General features: G+C 39.0%; 1 protein-coding gene across 1 annotated transcript in view; it reads left to right on the forward strand.

The window, feature by feature from the left end:
- Window positions 1-21,149, forward strand: part of Ent3 (equilibrative nucleoside transporter 3) — a 119,690-nt gene that overhangs the window by 47,171 nt on the left and 51,370 nt on the right. Inside the window, exons 6-8 of the mRNA XM_068390420.1 lie at window positions 13,554-13,628; window positions 17,695-17,852; window positions 18,809-18,892. Of these exons, the coding sequence (XP_068246521.1) occupies window positions 13,554-13,628; window positions 17,695-17,852; window positions 18,809-18,892 (317 nt within the window). The remainder of the gene's footprint in view (window positions 1-13,553; window positions 13,629-17,694; window positions 17,853-18,808; window positions 18,893-21,149) is intronic.

Consider the following 21,149-nt stretch of genomic DNA (forward strand, 5'->3'; position numbering starts at 1 on the left):
CCCTGTACTTGGACGACTGGCTTCTCAGAGCCTCGTCCAGTCATCGCTGTCTGCAGGATCTTCATTGGACATTGGATCTGACCAAGGAATTGGGACTTTTGGTCAACCTAGAAAAGTCCCAGCTGATTCCATCCCAAACTATACTGTATTTAGGGATGGAGATTCGCAGTCCAGTTTTTCGGGCTTTTCCGTCTGCCCCCCGAATAGAGCAAGCCCTGCTCAAAGTCCAACTGATGTTGAAGAGAGAACGGTGCTCAGTCAGGAATTGGATGAGTTTAGTAGGAACTCTATCATCCCTGGAGCAGTTTGTCTCGCTAGGAAGGCTACACCTTCGACCTCTCCAGTTCCATCTAGCTTTTCACTGGAAAAAGGACAAGACGTTAGAGACGGTCTCAATTCCGATCTCCGAACCAGTAAAGGCATGCCTGAATTGGTGGAACGACAATATCAGTCTGAGAGAGGGACTTTCCCTAGCAGTTCAGAACCCAAACCACGTACTATTCTCAGATGCGTCGGATTTGGGTTGGGGTGCGACCCTGGACGGTCGGGAATGCTCAGGTCTGTGGACCTCAAGTCAGAGGAGCATGCACATCAACGGCAAGGAGCTTTTGGCAGTCCACCTGGCCTTGATGAACTTCGAGAGTCTCCTTCGAAACAAAGTGGTAGAGATCAACTCCGACAATACCACAGCCTTGGCATACATTTCCAAGCAAGGAGGCACCCACTCCCTGACGCTGTACGAGATCGCAAGGGAACTGCTCATTTGGTCAAGAGATCGAGGCATCTCCCTGTTAACGAGGTTTATCCAGGGCGACTTGAACGTCTTAGCAGACTGCCTCAGTCGGAGGGGTCAGGTAATTCCTACGGAATGGACCCTCCACAAGGACGTGTGCAAGAGTCTTTGGGCGACTTGGGGTCAACCCACCATAGACCTCTTTGCAACCTCGATGACCAAGAGACTTCCAATCTATTGCTCTCCAGTCCCAGACCCAGCAGCAATACACATAGATGCATTTCTTCTAGATTGGTCTCATCTGGACCTATATGCATTCCCACCATTCAAGATTGTCAACAAGGTACTGCAGAAGTTCGCCTCTCACTTAGGGACAAGGTTGACGTTAGTTGCTCCCCTCTGGCCCGCGAGAGAATGGTTCACCGAGGTACTTCGATGGCTGGTAGACTTTCCAAGGAGTCTTCCTCTAAGAGTAGATCTGTTACGTCAGCCCCACGTAAAGAATGTACACCAAAGCCTCCCTGCTCTTCGTCTGACTGCCTTCAGACTATCGAAAGACTCTAGAGCTCGAGGCTTTTCGAAGGAGGCAGCCAGTGCGATTGCAAGAGCGAGGAGAGCTTCTACCATTAGAGTATACCAGTCGAAGTGGGAAGTCTTCCGAGACTGGTGCAAGTCAGCATCTGTATCCTCGTCCAGTACCTCTGTAGCCCAAATCGCTGATTTTCTCTTACACCTGAGAAAAGTTCGCTCCCTTTCAGCTACCACGATTAAGGGCTACAGGAGCATGTTGGCTTTGGTCTTTCGGCATAGAGGCTTAGATCTTTCCAACAATAAAGATCTACAAGATCTCCTTAAGTCTTTTGAAACCTCTAAGGAACGTCGTTTGGCTACTCCTGGATGGAACTTAGACGTGGTCCTAAGGTTCCTCATGTCAGACAGGTTTGAGCCATTACATTCAGCCTCCCTGAAGGATCTCACTCTTAAGACTCTTTTCCTGATGTGCTTGGCCTCGGCTAAAAGAGTCAGTGAACTTCATGCCTTCAGTAAGAACATCGGGTTTTCTACAGAAAAAGCCACTTGTTCTCTTCAACTTGGTTTCCTGGCCAAAAATGAACTGCCTTCTCGTCCTTGGCCTAAATCTTTTGATATTCCTTGCTTATCAAAGATCGTAGGCAACGAACTGGAAAGAGTGTTATGTCCCGTTAGAGCTCTTAAGTTCTATTTATCTCGTACTAAGCCATTACGAGGTAAATCTGAAGCGTTATGGTGTTCGGTTAAGAAACCATCCTTACCTATGTCAAAGAATGCTTTGTCATATTTTATCAGATTTTTAATTCGAGAAGCTCATTCCCACTTGAATGAGGAAGACCAATCTTTGCTTAAGGTTAAGACGCACGAAATTAGAGCTATAGCAACCTCCGTGGCCTTCAAGCAAAATAGATCTCTGCAAAGTATCATGGACGCGACTTTTTGGAGAAGCAAGTCAGTGTTCGCGTCATTTTACTTGAAAGATGTCCAGACTCTTTACGAGGACTGCTACACACTGGGTCCATTCGTTGCAGCGAGTGCAGTAGTGGGTGAGGGTTCTACCACTACACTTCCCTAATTCCAATATACTTTTTAATCTGTCTCTTGAAATGTTTTTAATATTGTTTTTTATGGGTTGTACGGAAGGCTAAGAAGCCTTTCACATCCTGGTTGATTTGGCGGGTGGTCAAAGTCATTTCTTGAGAGCGCCCAGATTAGGGGTTTGATGAGGTCCTGTTAGTATGGGTTGCAACCCTTCATACTTCAGCTCCTGGGAGTCTTTCAGCATCCTAAGAGGATCGCTGGGCTTCGTGAGGAAGACAGACTTACAAGGCAGAGTAATCGTCTAAGTCAACTTCCTTACCAGGTACCTATATATTTTGGTTTTGTTATATTGATAACTGTCAAAAACTCTTAGCATATACGCTGTAAACTTAATTAACTCTGGTCTCTACCCACCGCCTTGGGTGTGAATCAGCTATTATATATTCACCGGCTAAGTTAAATATTTAAAAATGATATTTTAATTATAAAATAAATTTTTGAATATACTTACCCGGTGAATATATAAATTAAAGGCCCTCCCTTCCTCCCCAATAGAGACGCAGCGGGACGAGAAGAATTGAAGGGTTTGTTTACATGCAGGAGTGGTATCTGGCCGATAGTTGGCGCTGGTGGGCACACCCGCAACCTTCATAGCGATCGCTCGCGAGTTTTTGAGTGTGTTTTCTGTCGAGCCGCTGAGCAGCAGCTATTATATATTCACCGGGTAAGTATATTCAAAAATTTATTTTGTAATTAAAATATCATTTTACTCACCGTATCCAGATAAATTTCTAAATTCGTAGCCAAGCTATTCTGGTTGTGCATACGCGCTCTCCAATGCGCCGCCTGACTTCGCCAGGGAGGTAGAAACATAGAATTGTACAACAAGTTTCGTTAGACGTAACCCTTGGGTTATTGCCGCAATTTAGGATGCCTGCCGGCCACTTGGTGCCATCGCATGCCATCATTGTGCCACCAGGGCACAACGAGTCTCGTTAGACGCCGAGTTTAGTGAAATGCAATCCTTCCGGTTTACTTTCTCGGGCTTATTTTCCCTACGAAATGGAGAGCTCTTCAGAGCACTCACACAATGGTTAGTGAAACATACTCTTGTAAGGTTAATTTTCTCAAGTCTCTATTCCTAATGGAATAGCGTCAGCTTCTGCTAGCGTTTACTAACGATAGCAAGCAAGTATTTACTTATGGGAACATTGGCTCTGCCCACAAGGCGGCCAGGCAAATGTTTAATACCGATGGTAGTTTGATCACTGCACTAGCTGTATACTGTATAGCTTTTGTGGACACACGCACACACAGAAACATGTTAACAAGGCTACAGCTTGTCGACAATCAATCTCTTTGACCAATAATGTTGTGATTCATCGCACATACATTATTCCCACAAGTGGGTTCAGGCTCATTTTTGATCACTTAACTGGAGGCAAAGAAGTACACTTGCAGAACTGCATGTGGGCAAACGATCTTTTCTACCAACAAGGAATAGGTACCATCAGACAATTAGAACTTTGTTCTAAGAAATCATTAGTTTCAGTGGTTATATTTCTTATGGATGGTCAGGTTATGCATTCCCTCCTACCTTCCCATAACCAGATATAACTAGCTTACTCTTGAGTAGACCCCTCCTTCTTTCCAGCCAGTTCCTTCTTAACTTTCGGAACAGCCGTCTTAGTGTTCAAAATACTTAAACTCCGAAACTTTGCATAAGCAAATCCTCTCCCTGGGAGGGAGCATTTAGAGCTTATGCCAGTTTTACCAATCAGAAACAAAGAAATACAAATGTTTTCATATTTTCTTAGGAATCTCGGCCAAAGGAAAAAGGGGCCTTGACTGTGAATGTTGATCAACGTTCTCCTATCAGTTCCGGACTCAACAAATCATCCGGGATATGGCCGTATGTTCGTCCCGCCTCGGTGATATGTGATATTGGTTCATAGATGGACTTATGTATACATTACCTGTCCAAAAATGAATTGCACATATGTCTCAATCTTGCTTTTTGGAAGTAGTTGCATGTTATTGGTCGTTAGTAACAAGTCTCTTTCTCGAGAGCAATCACTAAGGGATAAGCTGTAATACCATCTTCCTCTAGGGAGTACTGACTTCTCTGGTATTACGATCTGTAAGCATAGTTATACGGCCAACTCTTATTGGATCGAAGGCAATTGGAGGACATGATTTCGCTTTCCCCTTCAGAGCAGTTGTTTGCAACTGATTGCATGTCTTGACCTAAATTGACTTGAGATGGGTAATTGTTATTGTTACTAGTACTTGCTAAGCTATAACCACAGTTTGAAAAGCAGGATGCTATAAGCCCAAGGGCTCCATCAAGGAAAATAGCCTAGCAAGGAAAGGATAGGGAAATAAACTACAGGAGAATTTTAAGAACAATATAAACTATTAATCTTCAAAATAGCAAGAAAAGAGAAATAAGATGGGCAATCTATTGGTCCCTCGGGAATAACCAATGAGAAGTGACTTCTCTCTTGAGAGTCAATATTCCTTCTTCCTTTCATTTGAGTCCTCCAACCCTTGGGGTTGGTAAGCAGACAGAGTACTTGAGTGGTGCTGGCTGACCAGGTATCCCAAAGTCCGTCCTAATTCCAATGACTCTGAAGGAAAGACTATATTCTCCTGAAAGGGTTCCTGGTATAATTGGTCTTCCATAGCCTTTTTCTTAATCGTTATGAGCGAAGGCCTTCTTCTCTGGCAGCGCAGAGACTACTACCTAACATCCCACGGGATACGTAACAATCTGGAGGGCTTTGGTCATATTGTTTCGCCAGGTGAAGCATAATCTGACACGAGGAATAACCTGCTGTTTGTTCCAACATGGAGTACTTACCTCGAACTACTTTCTAAGGAGTATCTGGGATCTCCTCCCATCCGACCAGAGTTTTGTGTAGTTTACCCTACTTCCGTTTTCTGTGAGGGCTAACCTCAGGCGGATGGATACGTGCCCTGAGGCTAAGCCCGGGTCAGGGAGCGTGTTAGCTTGGGTCTCGACCCTCAGTAAGTTCTCTGGTCGCGTCGCGATATCATCTCGACGCTCTCCTTATCTCAGTGCGACCCTTTGTGTCCCTGTCCTTCACGCGGTATCCCTGTGCTTTCCCTTTGTGTCCCCGTGGTCTCGCGCGTTATCCTTGTGCTTTCCCTTTGTGTTTCCGCGGTCTCACGTGTTAATCTTGTGCTTTCTTATTCTTTCCCGCTGCGTTCCTGTGTCTTGCGGTGTATTGCTAGTGCGTGATGGAGCATCCCCACCGTTGTCCTGGGCCTATGGCCGGGAAGTCGTGTGGTGCGTTCCTGTCCAAGCCGGAGGTAGACCCTCACTCCTTGTGCTTGTCGTGCAGGGGCAGAGTGTGTTCTCCGTCGGACACGTGCCCAGAGTGTGAATCGTGGAGTGAAGTGCAGTGGGTACAATTCGCCATGAAAAAGAAGTCTTCCAAGAGGTTACCCAAGAAGGCTAGCACCTCTTCTCCCTTGACGTCACCAGGAGAGCCTCCGGAAAGAGTTTCTCTACCACCTTCCCCTACCCAGAGTAGGGGACGAGGTAAGTCCGTTGCGGGGAAGAAGCCAGTGGCTCTTCCCCAGGAGTCTGTTCTTCATGATAGCGGGGTAGCAGCTTCATTCCAGGCAAGCGGGGGGGCCTGAAGGTGAGTTTAGTGGGGGTTCTAGAGACGGTGCCCTGGTGCTTGCGGGTCACGTCTCGTCGGATGACCCCATGTGGAGTAAAAATGTCCCTGCCTCTTCGCCCGCATCATGGGCATGTTTTTCAGGTACCTCCGCAGCTGAAGGCGCCCCCGAGAAGGAAGTCTCACCCCCGTCAGATCACCTTGAATGGGTACCTCCGAGGACGCCCTGCAGGTCCCTGTTGAGGTTGGAGGAAGGCCTCGGAACCTGGTACCCCGACGTAGGGCGCCCACGCTCTCCCCCAGCGCCTCCGTCTTCACTACCAGATGTGTTTCTCCAGCCCACGCCTTCCACGGTCCATCGGGTCGTTCAGCCGCCGGCTCTTCATGCCCCTGCCCCACGGACGAGTTATGGAGATTCTTCAGATTCGTCGGTAGCAGCTGCCTCCAATTCCTCGGAAGGTGAAGCCCAGAAGAAACCCCGTCGGAGGCGTGAGAGGTCCCAGAGGAGGCATTCCTGTTCTCGCTCACGCTCCAGGTCTCACCACGGAAGAAAACGATCCAGGTCCCCCAGGAGGAAATTCAGGAGGAGTAGATCGCCGTGGGAAGAATGGGGTTCCGTACCCAACCATGTAGCAAGGTGATTGGGCGACCTCTTCTAGGCGGATGCCTGTTGAGCGTATGGCAGAGGTGGATGTCCCATGAGTCTGAACCTCGGTTGGACTCCGTCTTCAGGGCAGTATAACTCATGCCATTCATGCATCCTTTCCCTCCTCTAACCTCTCATGTGAAGACGAGTTCCTACGCAATCGGATATGTGAAAGAACTAACGTCTCTGACTGAAGTCTAGACCATGCTGGAGAAGAGCGCTCCAGGAGGCCCGACACGGGTTTCCAGCCTCCTTCAATCACCATTTCCTTGTAGATAAGGCATTTAGAGTCTGGAGACCGGTCATGCATCTCTCGGCTCTGAACGGGTTTTTTCAACAAATCTCCTTCAAGATAAAGGTAACCCTAATGGTCAGACAGGCCTTCAGACAAAAAGACTTTGCACTAACACAAAATCTCAAAGAATTGTACTTCCAAATTCCCATTCACCCATCCATAAGGAAGTACCTAAGGTTCCCACCCTACAAAAATACACCAGTTGAAGGGGTTGAGCTTCGGCCTATCCAGAGCAACACAAATTCTCACCCGAAGAATTTACCTAGTGTTAGCCTGGCACACGGTGCACAAGAACTGAATCAGCTGCTTCATTGCTTAGACGACTGGCCGATGCTAGCAGAATCAAGGGAAGCTCTTCCCCCTAATGTTGTCATGATCGGGGTGTCATGGCATTCTCGAGAAGTCCTCTTTGCAACCAATGCAAATCTGGTATACTTAGGGATGAACATAGAAACATTCTAGGCAAAGTCTTCCTGTCCTGAACAGGATTGGATAGAAGGAAACTAATAGCAGAACCGTTTCTAAGACGAGACGATTTGCCAGCAATTGTTGGCAGAAGCTGCTAGGACACCGTGCCCTGGTTCCTAACAGTCTTCTCCACACTCGAATCCTCCAGTGGCAGCTAAAGACATTCTTATCTCGGCACAAAGACCCTCCAGATCTATTGGTCCCTATAGGGCCAGAGCAGTAGAGAGACCTGCAGTGATGGGTATCGGATACTAAATTACTCTGGATTAGCTCTCTATCCTCCCCCGAGATGGCTGCATCAAAAGAAGAGAGGGGTTCACGTGTTGCACCTCACCATCTCCGGACGTTGGTCCGAAACCGAGTAACATTACCACATAAACTTCCTGGAACGAGAGTAACCTTTTAGCTCTCAAACTCATCCAACAGCCCTTTACAGAACTCTCCATGGTACTGGTTTGCAACAACACCAAGGTGATGGCTTACATATACAAGCAAGGAGGTACATTTTCTCAGTCCCTCTGCCATCTGGCTGAGGGGATAATCAGATGGATGGAAGACAAATCGGTTACCTTCTCAGCCTGTTTCATGCCGGGCAAGAGAAACATCTGGGCAGACAAACTGAGCTAGAAGACTCCGATATTGGACATCGAGTGGTCTTTGAATCAACAGATAGCCAACAAAGTCCTGACTTTGTGGGGATTGCTGACAATAGATCTTTTCACGACATCTCTCAACGTCAAACTACCGTGTAATGCTTCCCAGTACCAGATCCCCAAGCATTCTGGGGACAACCTAGATGTCTATGCGTTTCCTCCTTCTGCTTAATAAGAAGGCTTCTGAACAAAATTTTTTTATTTCATAACATATAAATGACCTTAATAGCTCCAATGTGGCAGCATGCAGAAGGGTTTCTAAACCTTCTACACCTCCTCACAAAGGCACCTAAGGGACTCCCTTCATTTCCTGAACTACTCAGACAGCCACATGCTCAGATTTTCCACAGACGACTAGCTTCACTATGCCTTCATGACTTGAAGTTATCCAGGAACTCTTTACTGCACAAGGTATTTTGCAAACCAACTCCAAGGAGAATGGAGTTGACTTTTCCTCCTTGACGGAATCATCTGTCCTCATACGAAGTACCACTCAACTTCGTCCCTGAGTTTATTGTAAAGTCTCAAATTCTGGCTGTATTGGATCCTAGGTTAGGTCCCTTCCTGATTGAGAGTGTCTGTTCTGTAACAAATGATCTAGATCAACTGTTATTATGCCCTGGAAGGGCATAATAACAGTTCCCTAAACAAATTGCTTGTGCTTGACCACAGATCAGTAGACTGTTTCCTAGTAGAGGTAAAGTCAATAAGAAGGCTACAAGGAATTCAATATCTTATTGGATCAGGATTCATTGAACGAGACCTCCATGTGGACTTGCGTCGTCTTGACCATAGTCTTAGAGCTCATAATGTCAAGGGTATTTGTACACCCCCGGCATTCAAGATAACTTTGTGACGTAGGTCGTACAGGAGGACGTGTGAAAAGTCAGTCTACTTTCACTGCCCACTACCTGCGAGACATAACCCACAGGATCCTCGACACATTCTACATAGGTCCTGTGGTGGATGCATAAAGTGGCTTGTGTTGGCCACTGCATGTGTGAACTGGGTGGTGGATCTAACTCCCACTGCCCCTCCCCCACGCTAACCATTGGAAGAGAGTAACACCTTGCTAAAAGTTTTAAAGCTAGTTTCAGCTGTTGCCGAAATGTATCTCCATAGTAAAGAGCTTCAGGTTTGTAATATTAGGAAAAACACAGATTATTTCCAAATTTGTCTTATTTTTATAGTACAGTAATTCGTATTCTTCCTAGCTATACAAACAAGAGTCCTTCAAGTTAAACATACCTCCATTACCAACTCTTTCAGTCCTGAACCAAAAAATCATAAGGGAGGTGCTTTTTACAAGTGGGAGTGGGCTCCTTGCCGACACTTAACTGCTTTATTAAAAGATAACCCATCCAGTTTGTGCTACAAATAAATTCCTCACTTAAAGGACTTAGGTTTGTATAACTATGAAAAATACAAATTACATAAAAGAAAATTCTGATTTTGTCATATTATGATATCTTCAAAGAATTTTCTTTTTAAAAAAGTGCAAATTTTTTCATTAACAAATACAGTCAAGCTCTCTCTCTCTCTCTCTCTCTCTCTCTCTCTCTCTCTCTCTCTCTCTCTCTCTCTCTCTCTCTCTCTCTCTCTCTCTCTCTCTCAGTATTTTGAAATTGGATGATTGTTATTTAATTATCATATCCTTGATTAATCTTCTATTAGAAGAATTATCATTTCAATGAAGAAAAATAAGGAAATTAGAATTTATATAGAATTTACAATAATCTGTAACTTCCTTGTTTGTAAAAAAATGCACTGTTTTTAAAAGAAAACTTTTTACAGTTATCATCGCATGATATAAAATTTGCTTTATTGTACTAACTCTAATTTTAATTTTTAGCATGAAGCACCATGGTCAAAGAGGAAAAAAGTTTGTCTTTATTGGCAGCCAGTTTAGTTACTTGTTAATCAGTCAAAGCTGGCAAACCTTTTTTATTGTGACCGTTGGTTCATACCGTTGTGTTTTTTTCACAAATTGTAAAGAAAGGAAAAGTAGAGAGGGACATATATTGTGTTAGCTTATTTTATGTTTAAGGAGATTTGAAAAAATTAATATTTTCCATCTAGAAATAAGAGAGATAGAGAAAAAAACATTTCTTTATAAAACAGGCAAATCTATGGAAGTTTTGAAGGAGCATAGCTAAATATAGTATAACCAGAGGTTTCTACGTAGAACTTAACCCTCTGGTGATCGGATGACACCATTCCACAGTAATGAATTTTTTATTTAAAGTCCTCCGATGATGCAATTGCGGCATCATCCAATGCTTATTTTGTGAAATATTCCTTAAAAATTGCTGCATTATCCAAGGCAAACAAGATTTGTATTTAAGTGAGGACAGGCCCCGAGCCAAGTTAAAAATTTGTACAGAAAACAGATAGCCTCAGTACCTTTGCAGAATTGGTCATGCAAACATTCAATACCTCGCAAGCATTCACCTTGTTTAAAGGTGTCAGGAGCTGCCATGATAAACTTCTTTCATACGCCATACTGATGGTCATCAGGAAGTGCTCTTGCATTTTATATTCATAAAAGGTGATTTCTATATATTTCCCATATAAAATAAGATCCTCTTATATAATCATTATATTTTTCATGAATATTTAAAAAAATCCATAATACAAGGATATTCTGCTTACATCATGAAAATGATCAATCTTTCCTTTGCATAATGCTATAAGAAAGAAGTTCATATATGTTATTTTTTTGGCTGTGTATGTTTCCTGTTGCTACAATGAGCTTGGAATCCACTCCTGAGGGTTCATTCGAGTCCAAGGTAGCTTTATCTTGAGGCTGCTCTCTCCTTTCCAATTTGTAAACTTCATTGGTCATAGATTCTTTGCCTAACCCTCAGAGCAAGGCCATTTTCATTAATAGGGCAGCTACTAAGTTTGGCTTTCTGAGTCCTCAGCACTACTTTCTCATTTGATGCCATTGATCTTACTCTTATGGTGATGATTATCATAATGACATCTACTTCTTGTCTGAAAAATTATTAAGACCAATTTTACTACTGTAGCTAGAAGTTGGTAGCAACGTCAAATCAAATTCAGGGCTGTAAAATACTTGACTTTGTATTGTCAATACAGAGGCAGCCATATTAGACACTGGCAGTAGTCAATACATTGCTGTATACTGTTATAATTTTTAAGGACTGACACAACAGGTGAGGATTGGGGAAGGATGCTGCATCCATTATTCCCAGCTCACAAGTCCTTATCTATCTATATACCAAGGCACTTCCCCAAATTTTGGGGGGTAGCCGACATCAATGAAATGAAAAAAAAGGGGACCTTTCATCTCTACGTTCCTCCCAGACTGGCAAGGGACTCACCGAGTTCGGCTGGTACTGCTAGGATGCCACAGCCCAAACTCCCCCGTTATTCACCACAGATGAAGCTTCCTAACGCTGAATCCCCTATTGCTGCTACCCCCGCCGTCATCCAAGGTGACTGTAGTTATTTCATTGCATAACTGATAGGTTTAGAAAACCTTCATACTCTTTGGTAGACCGGCTTTCTGTCTTATAACTGGACCTGTATGGGAACTGTCTTAGTTCCCAACATCGTCTTCACCATTACTGATAATGAGAAGTGGTTTACTGGGTATCTATTGGAAAAGTTCCTGAGCAAGACTCAAAGCCTCAGCAATAATTGTTTTTTACTCTCCCAATCCATTGATCAGGATTGAAGTTATCTTGAAGAGGAAAAACATCAGATACTCCTGTAGGCTTTAACATTAGATCATATTTTATAATCCTGAAAACTAGTCTATTACTGAAAGTAGTGTCCATTTCTTAGGGAAAGGTATGTTCTATGATTTCATAAGCCGAGTTTATCTCAATTCATGACCAAATCAAGGTTTATAATGGTTGTCTTAGTACTGTACTATCTTGCAAGGTTATTTTGTAACGTTTTGATACACACTTTTTAGTTAAACTGGCTAATGTAGTATTTTTATTACTAGCTAAGCTACAACCCTAGGTGGAAAAGCAGGATGCTATAAGCCCAATGGCTCCTACAGGGAAGAATAGCCTAGTGAGGAAAGGAAATAAGGAAATAAATAAGCTGTATGAGAAGTAATAAACAATTAAAATGGAAGATTTTAAGAACAGTAACAACATTAAAACAGATCTTTCATATATAAATTATAAAAAGACTTATGTCAGTCTGTTCAACATAAAAAGCATTTGACGCAAGTTCGAACTTGTGAAGTTCTACTGATTCAACTACCTGATTAGGAAGATCATTCCAGAAATTGGTCACAGCTGGAATAAAATTTCTAGAATACTGTGTAGTATTGAGCCTCATGATGGAGAAGGCATGACTACAGTATTAGAATTAATTACATACGTAGTAGTTAACGAATAGGATGGCACACTGCGGGAAGATCTGAATAGAAAAGATGGTCAGAATTATGAAAAATCTTTACAAGATGCATAACAAACTAATTGAATGATGGTGCCAGGAATTAATATCTGGATGAGGAATAAGAAATTTAATAAACCGTAAGTTCCTGTCCAACAAATTAAGATGGGATTCAGCAGCTGAAGACCAGACAGGAGAACAATACTTAAAACAAGGCAGAATGAAAGAATTAAAACACTTCTTCAGAATGAATTGTTCACTGAAAATCTTACAAGACTTTCTCAATAAGCTAATATTTTGTGCAATTGAAAAAGACACAGACCTGATGTGTTTCCCAAAAGTAAACTTCCTGTCAAGAATCACACCTAAAGTTTTGAAAGAGTCATACAGAGTTAAAGAAACATTATCAATGATGAGATCTGGATGTTGAGGAGTAACTGTCTTTGACCTACTTACAATCTTACTTTGAGTTTTGTTAGGATTCAGCTTCATGCCCTATAATTTGCACCATGCACTAATTTTAGCTAGATCTCTATTAAGGGAATCAGAAACCCCATACCTACATTCAGGAGATGGAATTGGTAATATCTTGATAACTGTTTTGGTTATTTTCCACATTCAACCCTATTATTCTATTTGAATTTTTCTATTCTCTTGTTACAAACAATACAAATCTAGCAGAGAATTATAATTTTTCACCATCAGGGATGCTCCAAGAACTAGATGTTGAACTTGTACAGGTGGAGATAGTCTTTGGAGTATCTTGAGATAGCTATTGACTACAGATTAGACTATAAAGTACTGTAATAGGTTTTGAATATAAAATGATTAATATGTTTGAACAAAAATATATTTTGTCATTAGATATATGAGATATTATTGCTTCATAAGGCTTCAACATCTATTGCAGTGAAGTTTTACTAAAAAGAAAAAAAAATAATTTAGCTTTAATTTTACCGGGGGGGGGGGGGGGGGTTTATTGTCATTTTTTTCTCACCAAACATTGATATCAATGAATTGAATGTACCTGTATTTGAACCAGGTAGATGGAATTTATTTTACAGAAAATGTAAAATAAAGTATTGCTCTTTGTGAAATGGATTTTTCATCTTTGTTTGTGAAGTGGTGATAATTAAATTTCCTCTTACTGTTTCAGTCCAGCAGTCAAGCTTTTATGGCTATACCAGCATGTTGCCAAAACGTTATACTCAAGCAGTTATGACAGGAGAGAGTGAGTACTGGTGGTAGTAGTTTATTTCTGTAGTTAAAGATGTTATTATTTCAAAGGTAATTTCCAGTATCCTATGCTGTACAGCTTTTCTTATACAAGCAAATGACTTTTAACTTGCTCATGAATAAAAAAAATTGTTCTCCTTAAGGTTATCAGTTTTAGAGAGCCACAATCTTGAGTTACAATTGCTCTTTAGATATAAAACTTTGTGAAGAAGTATATCCTTCTTGCTAAACTAGGGGAAAGTAACAAATTGTTTTTTTTATTGTCATGATTTGCATGCATGAAGCAGTTTATTCAGAATGTTAATTATTTTCCTTATTTTTTATCTTTTATTCTCTTGACTGCTTATTACGACAACATACATACATAACTTGGCCATTTAAATTTTTTATCATCCTACTTTTTATGAATTGCACAGTATGTAATGGTATATAAGACCCATGATAATATAAGATCTGTTTTTTTTCAGCAGTGAATATTTAAAAATAAAATCAGCGAGTTTAATATATTTAATGAAATATTTAGGTACATAATATTGTATCTGTAAAATAAAAAGCCCTAATAAGTAGAGCTAAAATAGCTTATTTGGAAGTGTACTTTTATGATACTGTAATATGAAAATTTAGAAGAGAAATAGTAATCCTTTTTATTATTAGAATTGGTATTGTGTAATAATATCCAGTTACAAGAAAAAAATTCTGCTTAGCCATAGTAATAGGCATTATTATAAGAAAAAGAAACTATTGTTTTCATAACACTAATATATTTAAGTACTGTACTGTATTTGAAATTGAGGATATGAGAATGCCAAAAGGAGTAAATTTGTTATGACAATCATAATAGCTCATTTTACAATGTTCTGTTTTTAAGCATTAAGTCTATGTTGCCATAATGTCTTAACATAATAATCAGGCATTGATATAATTAAACCGACATACATATTTTAAAGGCTAAACCTTTACACTTTCATGTGTAGGTCTCCTATAAGAATTGATACTATCAAATTGTAGACATATTAGAAGAATGATCAATCATATATTATTATGGGCCTACTATGATGTGAAACTTATTTATTATAAGCCAGTTATAAGACTGACCTTTCTATCATTATGAGCCTTTCATATGAATTAAATATACATGTTAGCAAAGCCCTGCTATATGCATTAATGCTTTACTATAGGCATGTGATTGTAACAACTCTCCTGTTATTCTTTCGTGTTTGTAAAGTTATTTTATGTCATTACATATTTTAATGATCTACCAAGGAAATTGGCAGTCTGTAAGATCTATAACTTATAGTGCATCCAAAACTATGTTATCAATTTTCATTATATCAACACAGGTTTTTTTAGCTCAAATCATTATACTATAAGCTTAAAGCAGCTGAAAATCCATTATCAACTAAATGAAATGAGGTAAAGTTACAGAACGATCACTAAACACTAGTTGCATTTTACAGTATTATATAGTTTAGAAAACCACTGGGGAAAGATATGCAGTGGAATGATTTCTGCCCCCATTCATACTGTGAACTCTGACTCTCGTTTCCTTTTCACAATGTTTGCTGTTTCATACACCTATATGGAGGCCTATCTGTAGGCTGCCAAACCTCTCCACACACTGTGCCATTCATCACGAAGATGAAGAAAAATATTTCAATACCATGTTCATGTACAGAATAAAACGACATTGCATGAACACACAACCTCCTACTTTAATGCAGTCCAGTGCATATTAGTTAATTGAACAGTATTTTAGTCACATATATAACATTTCTTATTACCGGTATATAGTATCGTATTTGCTAACATAGGATCTTTTCTCAAAATGATAGTCTGATAATATCATATATGCCAGATACTACCCCCATTTTTATTTGGGGAAAATAAGTCTTCATTTCAACAGATGTCTTTAAAAGGATGATATGATAAAATTGATTTTTCTGTTCTTATTTACATATAATGAAATATTTCTTGAGGATTCAGACAAAATACTTAAAAACCCCGGTAATAAAATGATTTTCTTGGTTTTGATTTTTGCTTATTTAATTTATTCTTATTTTCAAATTATGAAACAATATCTGAGACTGATTAATATGTGAACTATGAAGGAAAAGATAAGACCTGAATGATATATTTCATAAACTGCAATATACTGTACTGTATATTAAATTGTTATGACAACAAGAGTGATATGTTAAGAGTAAAAGTTCTTAGTTGGTTTATGAATTTAGACTCAAATGTCATCTACCTAAAAATACCTGTTTTTATTAGAAATTTACAGGGCTGTAAGTGTTGTTATAACCGTGAGAGATATGGTGTAAATGAGAGAATTTACTATTAATTTATTAGCTTAATCTTAGTTAAAGGTATACTTTTTCAATAAGAAAGTTCAAAGTTTTATTTGTTATAGTGTATGATATAAAACTTTAGTTTTAAAAGATGCACAGTGGGTATAGATATGGTATAAACCCGGTAAACTTCATGGATTATGAATTTATTTGCGGTTATGATTGGTTACCTATTTAGCTAATCTCGAATGGTTGATAAATTTATTAAACTAGATTGGTACTCTCCTATCTTGTTCCTTCACTATCCCACCTCCATCATTGTGTGTATGATTCAGCAATAGGAACATCAGTGAAGTTTGATGAAAATAAACAATATTAATGATAAAATTTATTATTTTTAATTGCCTGATGTTCATATACATGGCTTTCCTCCTTCCCACTGATCAGTAATGTCAAGAGACTAATGATCAGGTTTTCAACTTTGAGAACTGAAAAGTAGTAGGTAATATGTTGTATCCTTGACTATTTACTGGCCATCATCTGCTATATAGCATGATGGTTCCCAGATTGGGAGGCATATGGCAAGGAGAGAGAATGGAAAATTTTTATTTTTGTGTAGATTCTGGCAGAGCTTAAAGTAGAAGCATTATGACCATCAAATGAGTATAAAGATAATAAATTTTATCATTGAGCTTCTGTTTATTTACTTAGTAAACTAATTTTAAGAATACAGTACTAGGAACATAGTCGGTTTATCATACATCGCTTAGGTGAGAACACAAATGTTTGGGAGCATTGATCGATTGGGCTCTGCCCACTGAATAGAATTATATAGTTCTGCCAGTTAGAACTGAAAATACAGATTTTAAAAGGGCCCATTAATAATTGTCTACTTGAATATTGATTATGAGTAACAGAGATGATCATAAGTTTCATGATTTTATGCAAAATTAGAATTAATAATCAAAACTTTACAATTTTCATCTTTTTAGAACATAAAGTACCTGGGTAATGACTCGAAAGTATTAGCTGCTAAAGCGTCATTATAATTTAACACGTCACAACTCCTAGCGGCTGATCTTACATTATAAGTCATGTGGGTTAGTCCATGTGTATCATGATACACTCATTTGTTAGCCAACCTGACATTGCTAAAGGCATAAGAAAACCTGTGTGCCTGCCAATAGAGGCATATGACACACCATGTTATTATTCAAGGCACAGAATAGTTGCTCATTAACGCTTGGTCCAGAAGATTGTTATTGTTGTTGATTGGATGAATTAACTATTTAAGAAGGTTTGCAATCGTATTCGTCTTTTTCTGTGTTGCCTTTCCCATTCCCATTTAGTTAGGGGATAAATATATCGTCCATGAAGCAAAATGCAGTTTTGGAAATCATAAGAATTAATTATATAGCCTTTCTGCCATAAGTGCTAAAGAGCAATTTGCATAATGATTCATCCCTTCATCTTGTGATATTCAACTTTGGGATTTCTGCGAATAAAGATCCATGCAACATTGCTTGCATTGTCTTTCTGTATATCTTGATTTGAACCATGTTGTCATATCATGATATTACTACGGTAAGAGTTTCACTTCAATTGAATTTAGTATATCTTGTTTCATTTAGATATGTTATTTATGTCTCTTCTCTGAGCTTTAGGATTTTCTAATCTCTTTTAGCAAAGTTGAGTTTATCTTTCTACCTTTCTTCTTACTGTATGCATGTCAGTATTTATCAGACAGCTGACGTGTACCTGACCACCACCCAGGCACTGCCGGCTTAATCATCTCCGGGAATCGCATTGTGACAAAGCTGTTGTTGGACGACCAACGAACCAACACCATGATCTTCTTCGTAATCTCCATAGTATTTGTATTCATCTGCCTCATCACGCATGTTGCTGTACAGAAGACTACATTTATACAGGTTTATCATTTTTCATTGATGTTTTTTGAGAATTCACTCATAGAATAGATTGTTTTTAATTCATGTGACATGTAATCTGTACACAAGATAGATTCTAAATTAAAGCTTATTATAAAAATCATAACATTAATTATGTTGAGTGATCATAGTTTCTTTGATTAAACACACAGAGTATTAATAATTGACAATTAAATTGGTACAATACTTTTTTAACACATTTTTGAGTTATAACATTTATAAAACAAGCACAATAATACTGCATGACAAGCTTTGCCATAATTTATAATCAGTTTTCTATCAGTGAGTATGAGAGACTACTATGTTTAACATTATCTTTATGCTATTTTTTCAATGATTTTGACATTTCAGCTTGATTTTTAGATAACTGTATAGTTTTGGTAAGTACATATTTGAATTCCTGTTCAAAATGATGCAAGTCAGGATCAGTGAAAACACTAAAAAAGCTGGTTGTTGGTGTATTTGTTATTACCTTCTAGACTACTTGTTTCATAGCATGTTAGCTATTACTTCATTGAAAACATTTTAATGTTTGAAATGAAATTTTTCATAAATCTAACATTGTGATAGATATTAGTTTCATGAGATCTTAAATTTTCTTAATATTTATATCTTATTAAAATTTTTTAGAATATTTTCATGTCAAGTAAAGAGCAAATCGGTTACTCATTGATAAGGTGATTATGACAAAAAAAATCAGTGGATGACACCATATGCAGTTATCAATTGTAGACCCGTGTTTAAGGATGTGGAATTCTAGGAGAATCTATGTAATATCTACTAAAAATTCTTTTAAATTCACGACTATAAAATGCTGAAAACTAAATTTTCTCTTCTTCCAATAACGTAGATATCCTAGACTGGCAGTCTTCTGTTGTTTTTTTATATCACAATGAAGAAGAATAGGCTTATTTTATTTGCCTTTTTTTTTGTTTCAGTTCTATCTCAACTTATGTCGAACCAGTGAAGATAGAGATGACCTTAAAAGAATAACCTTAGAACCATCAGAAGATAATATTTTGGTAAGTCTAGTTGTGACTATGGTTATTATGTTCACATCAAACAAACCCTTGATCATTGAGAAAAAGTTTAATACTTTAAATCCAAGGTGGTGAGAGTTTTCCCCCTTAGGGTAAGGCCACACTGGATGCAGGAAGCATTGAGGTACAGGCACAACTTGAGCGGTTGAGCAATGTCAAAATGACACATGGCCATACCATACATCACTCTTAGTAGTCGGTAGAAACTATCCTGCTGAAGTATATCATCATTGCATTTGGGTAGGAAATTTACTTTAATTAAAAATTGAGCAGTATCAGCAAGAAAAGCGGATGGAGGACCCAAAAGAATTGTCTCCTGCAGGGCTCTGTACTGGCTCCCATTTTGTTTAACATTATACAAATGACCAACCAGAGTTTCAGGATATACGAAGATTCATATATGCAGACGGCCTGTGCATTGCCACACAGTCCCAATCTTTTGAAGAAATAGAGGAGAGACTATCAAGAGCTTTATCATCTTTCTCAGTATACTTTAAAAAATGGCACCTCAATGCAAACCCAACAAAACGCAGGAGTGTGTATTCCACCTCAACAATCATGAAGCTAACTGGAAATAAAGATCATATAGGAAAAGAGAGAATTAGATACTCACCCATATCCAGTATATCTAGGTATTACTCTTGGCAGAATTCTTACCTTTAAAGAACACACAAATGAAACTAAAGAAAAAACTATCAATTAAAAACATACTGCTCAGCAGTATGTTTCTAGGAGATAGTCTTCAGAAGTGTGGATATGTCACTAATGCTGATTACCCCTGTGGTGAATCGCCCCAAACCATGGACCACATCCTCTTCTGCTGCCCACTGGGCCCTGCATGTTCTGATGTAGATCTACAGGAAGCAAATGACAGAGCAAACCATTAGATACATGCGTAGTGGGATAGGATAGGATTTTGATGATCATCATGGCTAGAGCTCCCACAAACAAGTTTACCTAATGGAGTAACATTACCAATTCTCCAAGAAGTGCAAGAAACCTCTTCTTGCTAAATTAAAAAAAAAAAATAATTGATAACTTGGGAGCTACAAATCAGTGGTATTTATAAAAGAAACAAGGGAAAATACAGTTTGGGTCTACATATTCATACAAATCAAGGTCCATTAAGAGTGTTTTAATTTCATGGGACTGAAAAGCTAAGCAGTTTATTATTATTATTATTATTACTATCCAAGCTACAACCCTAATTGGAAAAGCAAGATGCTATAAGCCCAGGGGCTCCAATAGGGAAAAATAGCCCAGTGAGGAAAGGAAATAAGGAAATAAATAACTGAAGAGAACAAATTAACAATAAATCATTCTAAAAAAAGTAATGTCAAAAGAGATATATCATATGTAAACTATTAACAACGTCAACAACAAAAATGTCATATATAAACTATAAAAAGACTCATGTCCGCCTGGTCAACAAAAAAGCATTTGCTCCAACTTTGAACTTTTGAAGTTCTACTGATTCAACAACCCGATTAGGAAGATCATTCCACAACTTGGTAACAGCTGGAATAAAACTTCTAGAGTACTGCGTAGTATTGAGTCTTATGATGGAGAAGGCCTGGCTATTAGAATTAACTGCCTGCCTAGTATTACGAACAGGATAGAATTGTCCAGGGAGATCTGAATGTAAAGGATGGTCAGAGTTATGAAAAATCTTATGCAACATGCATAATGAACTAATTGATCGACGGTGCCAGAGATTAATATCTAGATCAGGAATAAGAAATTTAATAGACCGTAAGTTTCTGTCCAACAAATTAAGATGAGAATCAGCAGCTGAAGACCAGACAGGAGAACAATACTCAAAACAAGGTAGAATAAAAGAATTAAAACACTTCTTCAGAATAGATTGATCACCGAATACAGTGATACCTCGGTACTCGACCATAATCCGTTCGAGATCCGTGTTCGACCTCCGATTTGTTCGAGTACCGAATTTTTTTTCCCCATAAGAAATAATGGTATATATTCTATTCCGTTCCCAAGCACTCGAACAGGCCCAAAATATTAATAAAACGTGTACCTAAACAACAATAATTATCTAAATGTGTATGAAATTGGTCAGAAAATCCTATAAAACAATTTTAAACCATTTACTGTACTAAAATAAAACAATTTTAAACCATTTTCTGTACTGTAGTGAACATACCTTTGAGCAGCGGTTCGATGGCATACAGGGATGGATGTGGAGAGGATGGAAGGGGGAGGTTACTGCTTGGAAGGA

Source organism: Palaemon carinicauda, chromosome 1 (genome assembly GCF_036898095.1).
Source record: "Palaemon carinicauda isolate YSFRI2023 chromosome 1, ASM3689809v2, whole genome shotgun sequence".
In the NCBI taxonomy this organism is placed as follows: domain Eukaryota; kingdom Metazoa; phylum Arthropoda; class Malacostraca; order Decapoda; family Palaemonidae; genus Palaemon; species Palaemon carinicauda.